This window comes from Cydia amplana, chromosome 9 (genome assembly GCF_948474715.1).
Source record: "Cydia amplana chromosome 9, ilCydAmpl1.1, whole genome shotgun sequence".
Lineage (NCBI taxonomy): Eukaryota > Metazoa > Arthropoda > Insecta > Lepidoptera > Tortricidae > Cydia > Cydia amplana.
Window position 1 is genome coordinate 16,653,187 of NC_086077.1, and position 17,978 is coordinate 16,671,164.

Genomic DNA, 17,978 nt, shown 5'->3' on the forward strand with positions numbered 1-17,978 from the left:
CGATGGCGCTTACGCCGCACAGCGTCGCGCGGCGTTGTATTTATATCGGAGCATCGTTAATAATGGCGTAACCGCCATCGACAATAAGGTCCCTTTTCATAGATAACGTCACATATGGCCGTTATAAAGTCTACTCTATTGACAGCGAACCAAGTTCAAAAAACAAATAATTTTGAAGGTCATGCGGTAAAAGGATAACGCAGTTCACTGTTAACTGACAATTCATAAACTTTATTACAAATACATAAGGTTCACGTTACATCACCGATTAGCCTTCTCGGCCGCCTTTTGTTTTTTAAGCGCCCTGTATGCATCCACGGCTTCGAGGCGCGCTCGCTCGCGTCGCATTTGTTCCGCGGCGCTTATCTGAGGTTTCGCTGGGGTTTTCTTTGACGGTTGAGGCTTGGGTTGAGTTTGAGCGCTCGGGTTGAGCATGCCGGCTAGGAGGAGGTCGCGGCGGCCAGGCTGAAATACGATGGTAATCATAGACAAAGGAATATTCAGATGCTTTATGAAAACTTAAAGCAAGCGTCCCAAGACGCGCTTGTAGCGCAGCTAACGGGCTCACTACACTGTGTTTATATCACAGAATAAATAATAGTACAGTCACCACACGGGATTGTTACGCAATTTAGGGTCCCAGCTAAATTGGTTGTTCTATACTTACCTACGCTATGGATGTCCAATTTAGCTAGAACCCCCCAAAATGACGTAACAATCTCGGAGCGTGACTGTACTAGGTACAGAAAAAAAAAATGAAAAAGTTTATTGTATAAATTTAGACATACAGTAAATCACGTCCCTGTGTCCTGATCTAGGAAACCCTGTGTTACAGGACCCAGTTTCGTTACTTATACTAGTTTCTTAATCTATATATTGGTAGGTACAAATTGTACAGAGAGTTACACTGTGTGTGCGTGTGTGTGTGTGTGTGTGTGTGTGTGTGTGTGTGTGTGTGTGTGTGTGTGTATGTGCGTGTGTGTGTGTGTGTGTGTGTGTGTGTGTGTGTGTGTGTGTTAGTGTGTAAAAATGCATACTATAATATTTATGATAAGGAAGTATTATTTCAATGTTATTATTATAAAATGTATATCTATGTAAGTATTGTAAATATTTAATTAATTATTTTAACACGTTTAGGAGGAGTTCAGTGTCGTGGTAATCTAGTTGAATAAGCCAATTAGTTAAGAAGAAGGTTCACAGTCTAACAAAACGCGTCTATTACGAGGGATATGAGCGCAAGCGCGAGCAGGCGTACGTTCCGTAGCGGTGCGCGGCAAGCGGCAACTACTACTGCTAGACACCAAAATTGGTGTGAACTGCATGTACTTGTAGCGACGCGACGAAATCGCGAGTGAGCCACGCCTGGTTACATATAGGGAACATGCATGAACTATAGGGGGCAGCACAGTAGGCCCCGTTTATTGGCGCGGAGTGCAATGTGAATTAAGCTAACAATATAGCCCACAAGATGGCAAAACCTACAATGCACAAGAAAAAGTACGTGAACTGTAGAGGGCAGCACTTGCTTTGGCGTGTCAATGTACAGTTTATGTTTCTGAATCAGGCCGCGTAGCCAAGGTGCAAATCGCTTACGCTCCGTAGCGATCGAAACGCAACTGTCACTGTCGCACTAATATGGAAGACTGATACAGAGACATAAAGCGATTCGATGGCGAAGCGCAAGCGATCGTCACCTTGGCTAGGCCGCCAAGTCGCAAGATGGCAGAGCCCCCAACGCGCACGGCCCTTATACTGTATCTTGCAGCACAGAATAACTAATAGTACTACCGTACAGAAAATTCACTCCTTCACAAAAGTCAGATTTAGGTATAAAATTACACCTATATCGCTGCCTGCAAGCAAAATTGAAACTTATAACCGCGCACGAACCGTGAATCTCCTTTCCGCGCCGCAGTTTTATGACCGAGCTGTGAGTGTCGGCACGGGGTTATCACTTGACAAGTATTTATACCTAAAGTCTATTTTTTTATTCGGTAGACTAAAATGACATTTCATAGTATGAAATGACACATGATGTTCATACTATGAAATGTCATTTTAGTCTACCGAATAAAAAAAATAGACTTTATACCCACCGATTTATTATTTTTAAGATAAATATGTAGGAATTACAAGCTTTGATTATGTAAACATACATTTTTTATCCGGAGATAGTATGTCTGATTCTCACGGAAGTAAGTTTCGAAGCCATTGTGTATTTTCAATTTTGCGCGAGCGCCGCGTGACACGACTATCGTGCACGCCGAGCGGCAGCCCACTGCCATACGCCTGTCCGATGGGCGCGCCGGCCAAATGTACCTAAACTGCGGAGTGACACCCCCCTGCTTGCAGTCTGTATGTGTGTATGTGTGTGTGTACTGACCCTGGGTGCTCCCTGGTGTTGCTGCGCGCGGCGCGGCGCGGGCAGCGCGGGCGGCGCGTGCGCGACGTCTCCGAATGCTACTCGCTCGTAAGTAAGTTCACGCGCCGCGAGTTCGCGCGCTGTTTTAGTCTAAAAAATTAAACGTTAAGTACATTAAATTTTATCAAGTTTACGCGAGCTGTACACACTCGTCGAGAGACCCCGAGACAGGCCGAGACCGAGTGGGTACAGTCACGCTCCGTGATTGTTACGCCATTTAGGGTTCTAGCTAAATTGGTCATTTGGCGTAAGTATGGAACATCCAATTTAGGACCCTAAATGTATTTATTTATTTCAAATATTTATTAAATAAGTAACACAGCATGACAGTAAAAACCAAGGCACTGTGAAACTACAAAACAAGATGCAAGGAAACAAATAAAATGACAAATAAAAAGCAATGACAAATTAACTAAACATTAGATTTGGGCGACGACGTAACAGCGTGGCTCCGTGGCGTCGTCTGACTCGGCTTAGGGTTCGGCACGAATGAACTGAAGTGCACATAGTGACGCGACTGTAGCTGGTGCACACTCAGCGTGTAAATAAAGATAAAGATAAGATAAAAGATAGTTTATTCAAGTAGGCATAATTACAATGCGCTTATGAACGTCAAATAAAGCTAGGTAGACCGGCTCCAACCCTACACCTCTGCCCCGAGAAGATTTAAATCCCCCCTCAATTGGAGGAGGGTATCCCATTATGGGACCGGCAACAAACTCGGCGGGACACATCTTTTCAAAAATAATTACATCTTATAATTAACATGCATTACGAGCAAAAAAAAAAAAAAACATGGCGTAACAATCCCCTGTGGTGACTGTACATGCTGCTCCCTTCTCGTCTCGCTGTTCCTTGTGTCGTCTCGCGTTTGCCCGATTGGATCGGAGCGGAGCCGAGACTCTCGGGGAAAGGCTGTCGACGAGTGTGTACCTGTGTATAGCCGACATAAAGTAAAGCCTTGCTCAACTGCTCCTCCCTATGACCACTATTGTCCCTATCCTTTTCTCTTTGGCGACGGCCTGATGATGCTTCTCCAGTCAATTGTTAACTGAGAATTTGTACGAGTAAACCTCCCTTCTCTAAATTTAATCTGGGTAACGAAGGATGTATTTGTTAAGAACCAATAGAATATGTCCATTAAAGCTGCGCTAGGCGAGGATAGGAAAATAAAGTTATTCTATTAGTCCCTCACTCATCACTAGTGGAAAGGCAGCCTAAGGTTCACCAATATTACCTCAGCCTCCTTAGCTTTCTGCTGCTCCTTCCTCTTAAGCGCGCGTCGCTGCGTCTTGCTCAACCGCTCCTCTCCATGTGCCCCCTTTTGCCCCGCTGTCCCCTTCTCCTTGGCGACGGCCTGACGATGCTTTTTCTGTCTCCGCTCGCGCTGCGATGCTATGTATTCGCCTCTCGTGTCCGTCTCTTCGAGGTCTAACTGGAAACAAATGGGATGCTGTTGATACTTCAAGTTGTAAATGTCAAAACAATTTCATATTGATAAAATGGGTCAATCAACTATTTCTTGTTGTTATTCTGTCCCATACGATAGTAGCATAGATTGTTAGAAGAACTGCTGTACCATGTTCTACTAACATGCTCAGTAGATATCCCATTATGGAAAGGTCTTATAACTACCATAAAATGCAAGTTTGATTCATTTAAATACGAAAAACCTAGAATTTTAAGAGTGACTCAGGAGACCGTAACCATAGCAATGTGTGACAAGAAAAAGTTGATTAACCCAAATAGAATTTTCAAACTATGATAAAAAAGTTTAACTTTTATTTTATCAGATTTTTTTATTATAAACTGATATAGATCTGGGCCCGTTTCTCAAAAGCTTGTAACTTGTAATATAAGTGGAAGTCCCTCACGCAAAATAGGCGCAATAATATGACGTCGAGTTGCGGAAACCAAGCCCGCGAATACCTATAACCTATAAGTGGAAGTCCCTTTCTAACAAAAGCTGTCAAAAAGTGACATCCGCTTGTATATGACACCGTAAGATTGTGAACCCGTTAGTTTATAATCTAATGTAGGTTAGGTTAGGTTAGATTATAATATGACGAGTGTTTACAATTTTACGGTGACATATACAACACACAACGTACAAGTTACAATTAAGCTTTTGAGAAACGGGCCCTTGATCAGATTTTTTTATTTTTATGTTTTTTGACACATTACATAAATAAAAAAGATGTACAGACTTGTACAAGTTCATCAGCGCAGTGGCAGTAGATATTCCTAGCCCTAGTAACTTACAGGGTAGTCCTCCTGGTCTGTGTTATGAAGCGCCCGCACGGCACTATTGATGCGCATGGAGAAAGCGCGTCCCGCCTCACCAGGCATTCGCTGAAGTGCTGCCACAGGGTTATCATCACGCTTGGCATGAGCTGCGATATAATATAACATACACACATTTAAAAACAATGTACTTTTTTTATGCAAATGGATATCAATAGGCAGGGATGTTATCACCTCTGAATTACCACAATAAAAAGCTATACAACTAATACATCATGCCTTTAAAAATGGATCTAAGTCCTATTATCCAAGCCCCCTTGAGTTACGGCTTATAAATAAATAAAATAAAATAGCCTTTTATTTCTTGCGAATTTTAACATTGTTTGGTGTTTAGAATTAGTCTTAAGTTAACTTATAATTTTATGATGTTAGTTGTAAAATAATTTTAAATGAATTTTAATATTTAGCAAAAACCCCATCTTCGCAGGTGAAGGCCACCTCCAGAGTTTTCCACTCGTCTCTATCTTGAGCTATTGGCATCCAGTTTCGACCAGCGATATTTTTTATTTCGTCTTCCCATCTAGTAACAGGTTTTCCTATACCCCGTTTTCCTAGTGGCCCTTTCCATGATGTCACATTTTTGATCCAACGCTGGTCTAGTATTCGTGATACATGTCCCGCCCACTTCTATTTTAGTTGTTTGGCGTGTCTAAGCGCGTCTTTGGCCTTTATTAAGTTTCTTATATTTGAATGCCTTATTTTTTGTTTTTTTTTTATGCCGATCAAACTATGCTCCATTCCCCTTTAACAAGTTCTTATTTTGTCTTGGACTTTTTTGTGAACTTCCATGTTTAGGCCTAGTAGTAGACACGCTTATACTTAACTTAAAGTCTTCATAATGAGTTGTCTGTGTTCTCGAGAATGTTTTCTGTTTACTATGGGGAATATTCTCGAGTGAGAATGTTTCCCATATAAAAGAGAAAACATTCTAGAGTACGGCACAAGTATGGAACGGAACCATACATATTGATATAGGTGACTAAAAACTCGGATTTCCTCTAACCTGCTATCGAACGTGACTTCTTTTTCTTCACAATAGAATCGGGTGTCCGGGGCTCTTTGAAAGCAAAAAGACGCTGCAGCGACTTCGGTATGGGTTGCTCATCCGGATCAGTCGGTGGAGCATTTATTTTGTCTTTTATGCTGGAAATAACCCAATAAAATGTACTCCAAAAAAGTCTTCAGAAACAAACACACTTTTCCAACGTCGTAATTCACAAAATAAGTTCTTATTCATAAAGTTTTACCTCTTGAATCGTTGCTCTTGCTGTTTCAAAGGATCCTTCACGCCACGATGTTTTTTTGCTGGAATTTTACGGCCCATTTTTGTGTAATTTCATAAAAATATAACCTATATGCAGTGTTTACATGTCAAACCAGTGGCATGTGTTTGACACACGTTTGACATTGACGTTGTAGAAAAATTGTTACCACATAAAATATTATTTAAAGAAATTTTGTTAAAGATTTTTTAAATAAAGAAAGAAGACGTATTATAACTACATTTCTACACATATTACGCAAAACCTGTTAAAATCACAAGCACTATCCTTGGACTAGAAAACAAGCAACGCAAGAATTTTTATTTTAGGCTTGTAACATTTTTTTTTACATTCACCACAGACTATATAGGATGCGTTCAGTAGAACAGTGCTTAGTGAATTTAAACGCTTTACAATGTACCTATGGCAATAAAAACAATAATTTATAATTATAGATGGTCAACCAAATCTTGTCAGTAAATAGGAACCAAAAAACTATACTCATCCTTTTCTTTTGGGTGCTAGTACTAGTGTAAGACAAATATAGTATGAATCTCTCTGTCTATGTTTGAAATGGAACAGTCCTTTGACACACTATATTGAACAAATTCATTGCCTTTATAATGAGATGCTTCAGCCTTCACGTGAATTCTTTAACAAACGAACGAATTTACAAAGAGAAGCGTGTAAACATAATTTGTATTCAATCGATTTCCTTGACAAGAATGAAAACGTTCTCGGCTCGGAAATATCAGTGACAGGCGCATCCACCAATCGGAAGCAATCAGATGATTGTGCTGTGCTGCGTTTGGAGGGGAGCTTGAAGGCGACTGCCATCCATCGCAAGCGGAGGGAGGGGGCTTGTTTTTAGCAGCAAGGTCGTTCTTTGTGTCAAAAAATTCTTAGTTCTGTTGTGACGATACTCAGTTTATAATAATACAGTGAGTGTTTGTGTTCCGTCGCAAAGGTCGTTGCGCGCGTATGTCGTCCGTAGTCGATAGTAATTAAACAGACCCGTACACTTCTAACGTTCCAATGAGTTTGGGAGGAGGACAAAACACAGATGGATCAAACGCAGGAGGAATATTTGTTCAATTTAACCAGGATTGCACGTAAGTGTGTAGCATACGTTAGGTGGTGGAGGCGGAAGAAGGAAGGTTCCTAGGTTTAAACGCCTAGCCTAGGGCGCTGGCGCTGAAGCTCAGCCAGCGCTTCGAGCGCGCGCTGTTACGGTGATGCAATATGTCATTGCCAACCGTGTCGCAACAGCACCGCGTCCTCTCCCATAACAAATGTAGTAAACAAATATGGCGTCTAACGGGCCGCGAATTTCGCGATCGCGAGTGGGTCAAGGAAGCTCTCGGGCCTCCGCCGCGCCCCGGTCCCCCCGCGGGGCTGCCCAAACAGCTGATGGTTGTTTTGAAAACTCCCTTATCAGATCAGTTCAATGTCAAAATGATTATTGATAGAGATGTGAGTGTCCTATACATTGTAGAATATCAGTGGCCAGTGGCTCCGTTTGCCCTTGCCATTACAGGTTGTTATGAAACTTGTGATAACATTAGCATTTCATTGTTCAAGTGTGACAAAGCCTTATGCACTTGCGCTTTGCTATGATTGTAGTGCATGTCTTTGTTTGTTCATTAAGTAGATCATTGTTAAGGTTTCAAAACTGAAACTTTTGAAGTACATCTACATCTTTAGAAGGTTTACTTTAGGTTGCTTTAGGTCATGCATTTCAAGCCTGATAGACTAAATTCAAAATTTGCAAATGTATGTTCCCGTACGATTACAATATTATTTGTTTATTGTGATTTCAACTATGATAAGATCTTTATTATGCCAATACTTTGGTTTCCATAAATACAATTCCATACAAATTCCATGCAACTCCAGTTTGTATAGATCAGGGGTCACCAATTAGTTTGTTCAGGGGTCGGGTTCTTAAAATAAAATGAACATCGCGGTTCGTTTCTCCTCGAATTTATGAAATAAGTGAAAAAAATAAAATAGGTTGGTGACCCCTGGGGCCCGTTTCTCAAAAGCTTGTAACTTGTAATACAAGTGGATGTCACTTTTTGACAGCTGTTGTTAGAAAGGGACTTCCACTTGTATTACAAGTTACATGCTTTTGAGAAACAGGCCCCTGGTATAGATAACAGGCCTAATCATTTTCAATCAAGACAATATCAATTCGTGCTGCTGATTAAAATTAATTCTAAATTCTAAAGTTGCATCCATACCGCAGTTAACTTCTGTGGAGCAACACTATATTAGATTAACTTAGTTATGCTGCACAGTTGCTGCACAAAAGTTACTGCGGTGTGGATGTACCTTATAGACTACCAGTTGTCAATCAATAATCAATTAAGGAAATGGTTTTGGTCATTGATCTATCTATCTATTAAGCCCTTTTGTTCTGAGTTAGAGTATGTCTCTAAGCTCAGTGTGCCGCTTGGCAAAGGCCTCCTGTAGCTCTTTGCATTGGGGTCTGTCGTGGGCCACTCTTCTCCATTTCGGGCCCGCTGTGAGATTGAGTTCATGGTCATTGATATCCAATTTTAAATGATAATACTAAAAAAAATATATGATGTACGTAAACTTCCACCGAAAATTGGTTTGAACGAGATCTAGTAAGTAGTTTTTTTTTTATACGTCATAAATCGCCTAAATACGGAACCCTTCATGGGCGAGTCCGACTCGCACTTGGCCGCTTTTATCTCTATCGCACGCGCGTAATTATGTATATTGCTTTCGTGCCCATGATGCCGGCGGTCAAATCGGTCAATGCGACTATGTGAGCGGTACAGCAATATAATTATGTGCGTGCGATAGAGATAGGAAGATCGAGGGGCAATGTACGAAGCAGGGGCGGCTGGTAGCTATGTATTATGGGTGTTCACTCACAATAAAAAACAAATTCTAAACCTACACATTCAATTAACCGTCGCAAAATACCTATAGATGTCAGTTTCCGTCCACCCGGTCATTGAACTCTCTCATAGATTTTCGGTATTACGAATATCTTGATGACCGATAGACGCCAACTGCAGTTCATTTTACAAATGGATATAATGTTTTTATTTAAATTTTGTGGAAAGATGTGCTAAATTGTTAACACACCTGTTTCGGTCCAAACAAACTCACCGCACAGCCGTCGCCCGAGCCCGAATACAAAACATAATAGGTAGCACGAAAAACAAAATAAGCTAGTTACTTTTATCACATTCACACAACACAACCACGGTGTTTTTGCATATTGATCTGATTTAAAAAATATATAAGTTTTTGTTTTTGACTAACATTGCTACGAAAGTTCAAGGTCGTCCATAATTTAACTCGAGTCGATTTTGTAAACTTTTTCACATTCTCACGTTAAATTCATTAATTTTTAAACACCTCGCAACAAACAAATAATGTGCTTTAACTGTATAAACTCTTGTTTCATTATTTAGAATGAAAAAAAGCCAAAATTGCATTCCCGCACATAGGTACTTTAAAATTGACTAAGGTCTGTTTAGAAACAACAACATTCAATATGGCGCGCGGGATGCGCGCGCAGATCAACCGGGCTCGGAGCGCCGCACCGATTTTGCTTCTTCCCTCATAGAAAATCTTCTGTTTCACGTGCGAAGCTGTGGTGAAATTTCTTTTTCGCTCTTATTGAATTTCCTATTGATCGAATGTACTAAATCTTTTTCCATAGGAGCGCAATCCAAAGCGCTCCGCTTCGCGCCTTACCTTTGATTTCTATGAAATTATAGGAGTACGCCGTGTAGGTAGTGGTGAGCTGTCTATAAACTTATAATGAATAAAGGTTATTATTTAAGTAATTGGTATTGAGTTTTTTACGATAGATCTTAAATAGTAAGTATATTAAATAGGTACCATAATTTCATTTTGATTATTTATGGGAGTGCACCGCACAAGCGCTCCTTAAGGCGAGCCGCGCCTGGTACGAAGTACTTTGTGCTTAGCATCCTTACTTTAGTCAAATACTTTTTTTTAGTCAATTCGTAGTCTTACGAGTACGAGTATTGAGCAAATGAAGGATATATTCAGTATGTATGCTTATGTAGTATATGTTTGATATATTTGTAGATTTAAGTGATTGTAAATAGGCTAGTCATACTAGACTAGTAGCTACTAGCTAGTATGATATAAATCTTTGAAAATTGATGTGCTACGCTATGTTATCACTATCTTGTACAGTTGACGTCAAATGTATGTTTTACTTTTGCACATTTGTAATTTAAAGGGAAAATTGTAAATATATCTTTGAAGTCCACTGTACAACAAATACTGCAAGATATACTGAAATTACACAAATAGAAAATTAGAAATCATAATATTTCTTTATAGAGATTACGTGAACGTGAAACGTTTTTTATCCTAAGCTGCTGTTAAAAAATTACATAGACTGACACTTATAACTATCTAAGACTAGATTTATGATGGCAGCCGTAATTAGAATCTAGACATCTAGAGTGCAGTGAAGGCTAATCTCTATCGAGCCAGGGTTTCATTTTACAGTTAATCCTGTGCTAGTCTAGTAGGGGATTAAAAATAGAATCCTTAGAGTAGCATGATATTCATGTTGCAGTTAAAAGCATAGAGAAAAAAATACATAGATTGCTCACTCCATACATCAGTTTTAGTACCAAAAAGACTATTAGCATCTAGCATCGAGTAGCGGAACTATCAGTACTGCTACTTGACAATAGATGTAGCATCAACCGGAAAGTCTTATGCTGTTGAGATAAGACTTTCCGGTCGGAGCTACATCTACTGTCAAGTAGCAGTACTGATAGTTCCGCTACTTGATGCTAGATGTAGACACTGAAATGAATAGTCTAACTGATGTATGGAGTGAGCACTCTTGTCTTACTATATTTCTCTATGGTTAAAAGTAAAACAAAAATATTGAAATACTGCTATTATTGAAACTTTTCAAGAAATTAGAATATTTCTATTCAATTTCGTAAAAATTAAATAAAGCCAGTGAAGTCAGGTATAGACATATAGTTAGGTATAGTAATATAGAAGTTGAATATAGATTAGAAAAATACTTATTTTATTCTCTAAGTACAAATGCAGTTGGTGTAATTGTAAAGGTATTACTTCAATGCCATTAACATTCGTTTAAATTGTCGCAAAGACATTTAATTTAAAATTTTATTTAATTTTTTTTTTTTTTGATTAATCAATTAAAGTTAATTACAAAAAACACACCTTAAAAAAATATTAATTCTACACTTAACCTAAAATAACCCCCCCTGCATCGTACCTGGCTCAAAGGTCCCCATAATGCCTGCAGCATTCCCCCGCTGAACTGCTATGGAGACCTGTTGGACCAAGTACGACCCAGAACGAGGATCCTCTTATTTTAGAAGTTACAGGGGGGGGGGGGGGGACACACATTTTACCACTTTGGAAGTGTCTCTCGCGCAAACTATTCAGTTTAGAAAAAAATTATATTAGAAACCTCAATATCATTTTTGAAGACCTATCCATAGATACCCCACACGTATGGGTTTGATGAAAAAAAAATTTTTGAGTTTCAGTTCGAAGTATGGGGAACCCCAAAAATTTATTGTTTTTTTTCTATTTTTGTGTGAAAATCTTAATGCGGTTCACAGAATACATCTACTTACCAAGTTTCAACAGTATAGTTCTTATAGTTTCGGAGAAAAGTGGCTGTGACATACGGACGGACAGACAGACGGACAGACAGACATGACGAATCTATAAGGGTTTCGTTTTTTGCCATTTGGCTACGGAACCCTAAAAACTAGCGGGTCAATGTACAAAATTCTTCGTGCTTACCAACCTTACTTTATCATCTATAATTTATTAACAGTGTGGACGTTGGTACAGTCACCACACGGGATTACTACGCCATTTAGGGTCCTAGCTAAATTGGTTGTCCCATGCTTACGCTATGGAATGTCCAATTTAGCTAGAACCTTGAATGTGACTGCATGTCCATCTCTAGCATTTTTCCCTAATAAATAAATATTATAGGATACTCTTACACAGATTTACTAAGTCCCACAGTAAGCTCAAGAAGGCTTGTGTTGTTGGTACTCATACAACCATATATATAATATACAAATACATAAATACATAGAAAACACCCAAGACCCAGGAACAAATATCTGTGTTAATCACACAAATAAATGCCCTTACCGGGATTCGAACCCAGGACCGCGGCCACAGAATAAATAATAGTACTAGGTATAGAAGACTCACTCTCTAACAAAACGCGTCTGTTACGATCACCACAGATATGGCCGCTAGGTGGCGACAGCGCCACGCGCGGCTTATGGCTAGCCACCAAAATTGGTGTGGAACGGATGTACTTTTAGCTACCTGTAGCAAAGCGACGAAATCGCGGAGTGAGCCACGCCTGCCGCGGCTTCACAGGCAGGGTCACTATCACTACCCACTAGGCCACATCAGTCGTCAAAACAATAACCATCCTTTGTCTTCCAGATCACTGGTGGCCGGTAGCAGCCAAGGCTACCACCTGTTCGCGCTGACCCCTGACGATGGGGTCGAGGAAATATACGCGTCCCGCTCTGGCCAGGACACCTGTCTCGTCGACCGGCTGTTCAGCTCCAGTCTCGTCGCCGTGGTCACCGTCGCTGCGCCCAGGTAAGCAACTCTAACTATAGTCACAGAATAATTAGGTTATTACTATACTACTTACCGTACAGCGCTGAACACCACCGCTGACCACCGCTGACCACCAGCGCTGAGCACCTACAGGTGCGCTGGAGGTCTAGCGAAGAGCGTGCGACTTGCAATCCGGAGGTAGTGGGTTCAAACCCCGGTTCGTACCAATGACTTTTTCGGAACTTTTGTACGAAACATCATTTGATATTTACCAGTCGCTTTTCGGTGAAGGAAAACATTGCTGGGATACCGGACTAATCCCAATAAGCGCCTAGTTTACCCTCTGGGTTGGAAGGTCAGATGGCAGTCGCTTTCGTAAATACTAGTGCCCACGCCAATTCCTGGGATTAGTTGCCGAGCGGACCCCAGGCTCCCATGAGCCGTGGCAAAATGCCGGGACAACGCGAAGTAGATGAAGATGACGACTATACTACCGTACAGAAAAGAAACTTTTCTACAAAACCGAAAGTTTGACAGCGATTCAGGGACGAAACAAATGTCATATACAAAGGAAAAAATGACCAAAGCCTTCAGCTGCGGCGGTAGCACGGTCGCATTTTTATCGCTTGGCACCATGCCTGTCACGTTCTAACAAGTATGTAAGTGCGAAAATGACGGGCATATCGAAAGTGACAGGCGATAAAAATGAAACCATGCTGCGCCCGCTGGAATCGAACCAGCGTCCCCCGTTTACCGGGCAGGTGCCTGAACCACTCTGCTATCCGGTCACAGTGGCATGGGTCGAAATTTCTAATTATATGACAATTTCCTGAAGGCTTGTGGCGCCCCCTTACGGCTTTAAGAGTGTATGTCCTCCAAATACACCAACCTTTGATTTTATTAAATGGTCATTCATTTTTTAATTGACGATACTGTGTAAGTACCTATTATAACAAGTAACAAGTTTTGATGACATGTAACTTCTTATCTAATAGGTATAATTGATCAAGTTGTTTACGTAGGTACATAACAAATATGTTACCAGCAAGAGCAAGTAAGCCGAATTTTCTCTTTTACCAAGTTCAATTTAAATTTACTGTCAAAATGTAACTATACTTCCACGACTTAAATTTAAATTGTGTACATATATTTTTGGCCCATGAACGGGCAACGGTAACCAATTGCCATCACGTACTTAGTAGGCTTTTTTGCCACTATACTAATATAAATCGTTGTCTAAACTAAAGCTTACATATGTTTACATAACAAATGTTTGTTTAGCATCAGCCGGGCGTAGAAACAGTTTAGTTTTCAAAGTTGGCAAGTCAGCAATACCGTCATTTCCACTTATAATAGTTATTTCTCAACACCGACGCGACGGCACTTGGCATGGCGCTGGACACGTCGAGAGGAATGCTGAATGAATCTGATGTAATCGTACGGGTGTTTTTGTTTTCTAGAACTGTTATTTATCATGAACAGGGACATTCTGAGTTGAGGGCCGTTTTGAGCCCTTGAACTAAAAATGTGCATTTTGCGGAAAGTTCTCGAAAATTTCATAGGACATTAAGTAAACTTTCATTTAGGAAACGGAGGTACAGTCAATAAAGTCAATGGTAAAAATATGGGTTCACACATGTTATGTGTATGTATGTGTTAACACATACATATACATAACAGCTATTGTGTATGTAAGAACTATGCGACATATTTATGAGTAAGTTATATGTACCCATATTTTTACACTTGACTGTACCAAAATGACTTCTCACGTACACTTGCATAGTTGCAGCAGGAGTGAAAGAGATGGTAATGTGATCTCGGCCGCCATTTTGGTTTGCGGATAGTATAGGTGCTGTTGGCAGGGGGTTAGTAAACTCTTTAACCCCTCAAGTCATCCGACCGTTGTCCTTGACGGTATCGGACTAGAGTTCATTGTATAAATACCTACGTGTCTAGCTCTAAACAAACAACGGCTCAATGTGACCGCAATGAATCTGACCAAAATACACATTTCAAATATGTGGATTATTTTTCGTGGCATTTCAAATAGTGTTGATACGAACTCGAGTTTTTTTGTTTAAAAAAGAACTGTGCTCGTTTAATAGGAGACTGCGCTAAGTAAAAAAACTTTAGAGTTCTTTAAGTCCCTAGTCTTTTTATTGGGTCCTCACGAACCCAGTGCGCCCTCACGTACGGCAATAAGGGTGAAACGCCGGAGTGGGTTTAATGGGCCAAATCCCTCCCCTCCCTCCCACACCACCCCTCTCGCCAAGAGAGGGATAAGGAGCGGCCAGTCCCACACACTGTGCGTAAATGCATTCCCACTCTGAAAAAAAAAAAGATATTAACGCCAGAGAGCTCAAATTTACAAAATATAGTAAGGGAACATATGAAACAACGGCCAAGTCATAAATTTGAAACCAAGGTTATACATATTAGTAATTAATTATTAGACAGACACCGATTTTTTTCTTGGACATACTTTGACAAAAAATTATGACTTTATTTTCAGATCAAAAGCGTTAGGCCAAGTGCTGATCATTTAATTAATATTCCAATTAGATATTCTTCGGCCGCCGGCGCCGCTTGCTACTGACGCGCTGTATGCGTAGTATGCGCATACGCAGCTTGCGTCACGCATTAATACGCAATTTGCTAAATACTGCAGCGATAATAACGATACTATCAAGCCAATTCGAACGTTCACTGATATCAGAATGACATCTAACTGATGTCATTTAATTTTCGTGCATTTCGTTCGCACTTGCCCGTACATGTATTGGCGCGGGCGAGACGCACGATAACTAAATAACATGATTCAAATATCTTTCTGATGTCAGTGTACAGGCGCCATCAGATATATCGGAGCGGCTAAGGCGCTCACAAATATAAGAACACGCCTCTATTGTCAGGGCGTTAGAGTGCGTGTTCAGATATTGTGAACACCTTGGCCGCTCCGATATATCTGATGGTGACTGTACGTTCAAATTGGCCTGCAAGCCACTGACTCAATTTCGGTTGATTCGTTCTATAGGTACGTTCATTTTCGGGTGTTCTGGGTTTTTAGCTTTATTTGTGAGGGTTTGAAAAGATAATAAATTAATTTTTTTTTATCGAGAAATAAGCGACACCATAATCTACATACCTATATGTAAAGTGTCATTCTATGGAACTTGCTAAATATGTAAACAAACCGCCATATTGAAATTGTCTCTGAACACTTCTCTGAATGATGAATTTACTAGTGACTTTTGTTTACATAGTTGAGGCTTCGTCACACAGGCGAATTTTCCGGGCGGCGCGCCGCTTTTACATATAAACCGTTCACGCCCCGCTCGAAAAACGCGCCTGTGTGACGGAACCTTTATATAGCAAGTTCCATAGAATGACACTTTACATATCAAAAGGCATCGACTGTTGGGATCGGGATATTCTACATTTGATAGACATTACAATAGAGATGATGACACATGTTGAATTTTATAACAAAATCTAGTAAAATAGATAGCAAACGAGCAATTTATCACAATAATGTGGATATTCAAATAAAATATTGAAAAACCACAAAAATACAGGACCTGAAAGTTTCAAAATTTAAGTTTTTTTTAACTTCCAAAAACGATAAAAGTAAGGGTATCATTCGATTCCTTACATTTCATCCATAAAAATATTGTATAGCAACTATATACATAAACGCAATATTTCACCGACAAAAACGCAATTTTCTTGTTTTGTCCATACTACAAGAAGGGCGATGACGTCACGGCCCCTGGCCGTTTTGTATAGGGCGTTTCGCGAGTGAAGTGCGACTGTCGGCCTTTGACTACAATTTCAGACTTTTGTGTTACTTTAATGCAATGGGTCCCATATAGACATTTGATCCTAAAAAACAAACCCGATCGATTGATACCATAAATAAAAATTAGTCATGTAGCCTATTGCCCTTATCTTTACTAGTAACAGTGTAGGACAGTAAGTAATCACTAATGTCGTAATGTCCTTGGCCTGGTACGCCAGATATTGGCAGAATCAGGACTGTTAGGCGGTTATCACACTGGTACGGACGCGCCGGTGTGATTGTTGACATAAGCCATTGTTAAATAAAATAAAAAATCTAATAGCACCCGTTTTTTCATCACGATATGAAATTTAATTTTCAACATCGTAAATCTCACTGTATGCCCTCGTAATAAGGTGTTGGGTTGAGTGACTTGAGTGCACGTTTGTCACGAGCTGACGTGCACCGTCCGTCTATTTCTGTGCGGTCGCGATGTGAACTTGGCCCTGGCTCTTACACAACACCGGCCCGATTCGGACAACGTCCGGAAATACTAGCAATACTTCTAACTCGGTAGACCTTATGTCTTGGTAATAAGGTTTATGTTCGACAGCAACACTCTTGTCCATCGGTGGCCTTTTGTAATAAGGTTTACGAACTGTCAGTTAACAGTGTGGGCGATGGTACTGTCAATTAACACTGTGGATGTAGACGGTATAACAAAAATCTCTTGCTGTCTGCATTGCACACAAACGTTTACTATCTCACTCTAACAGTTAGAGGCTACTTCGCTGCTTCCCCATTTGACATTACGCTATAGCTGAATGGATCAGTAATCCACTCTTCTGGCCATCGCTAGATCCTATGTTTTTTCAATGAAATACGTAGGTATACGAATTGTCCGCAAACAGTACATTGCCATGGACCATGGTAAATTAGTACTAGGAGGGGGGCGTAGACCATATTAGTATGGCAATCCGGAGTTACATAGTTACATATACCTAGGGCTCAAACGTGACAAATATGCAAACCCGGTGTACATCGAAAAGGTCAACTATGAAAATAGATACGACAAACTTGAGAGAGAATTCAGAGAATAGAAGCGAAATACTAAATAACAATGTATCAGACAAGGACAAAGTCGCTCTCGTCTTTTAGATTTGGTCTAGGAAAGCACGGGCGACATTCAATTCAATGCGACCTAGAGATGGTTTTAATTCAAAAACGTCGTATGTATCTATGTAGTTCACACACAGTTAAGACATTTTTATAAAGTTCGAGACACGTTAATTAATTTACACGTTTTGAACAGTATTTCTATGGAATAAGGTTCACATTTTAACAGGGTTTTTGCCTTGTACGTATGTAGGTGTATATTAGAGTTGCATTCTTAATGGTTTGTTATTTTAGTGGGATTACGAGGGTCAACATCGATTGGTTTGCGATCTGTTTTTTTTTTTATGATGACGCGTATTTTTAGTTTCTCTTAAAATACCTTGACGTTCCGCTGGTCGAATTTTAGCGCAATATTCTATTAATAAAAATACAGGTGTAGTAGGTAATGAACGTAAAATTAACTATGTTTATT

General features: G+C 40.1%; 2 protein-coding genes across 2 annotated transcripts in view; one reads left to right on the forward strand and one right to left on the reverse strand.

Moving 5' to 3' along the window:
* Positions 1–261: 261 nt before the first annotated feature.
* Positions 262–6,140, reverse strand: LOC134650745 (uncharacterized). The gene is made up of 6 exons (XM_063505677.1): positions 5,977–6,140; positions 5,733–5,872; positions 4,688–4,818; positions 3,663–3,860; positions 2,387–2,515; positions 262–465 (listed from the first exon to the last, which is right to left on the reverse strand). The coding sequence occupies exons 1-6, from the start codon at positions 6,051–6,053 to the stop codon at positions 262–264; spliced, it is 879 nt and encodes a 292-aa protein (XP_063361747.1). The 5' UTR covers positions 6,054–6,140.
* Positions 6,141–6,797: 657 nt separating this feature from the next.
* Positions 6,798–17,978, forward strand: part of LOC134650863 (WD repeat domain phosphoinositide-interacting protein 2) — a 33,422-nt gene continuing 22,241 nt past the window's right edge. The window contains exons 1-2 of the mRNA XM_063505798.1: positions 6,798–7,103; positions 12,487–12,648. Coding sequence (XP_063361868.1) covers positions 7,027–7,103; positions 12,487–12,648 — 239 coding nt within the window. The 5' untranslated portion in view covers positions 6,798–7,026. The remainder of the gene's footprint in view (positions 7,104–12,486; positions 12,649–17,978) is intronic.

Excerpts from the sequence above, each read along its gene's own strand:
- LOC134650745 (XM_063505677.1), bottom strand. The coding sequence starts at position 6,053 with ATGGGCCGTAAAATTCCAGCAAAAAAACATCGTGGCGTGAAGGATCCT. Across the intron at positions 5,873-5,976 it reads CAAGAGCAACGATTCAAGAG|CATAAAAGACAAAATAAATG; the intron begins GTAAAACTTTAT and ends GGTTATTTCCAG. Across the intron at positions 2,516-3,662 it reads AGAAAGCTAAGGAGGCTGAG|ACTAAAACAGCGCGCGAACT; the intron begins GTAATATTGGTG and ends TTAATTTTTTAG.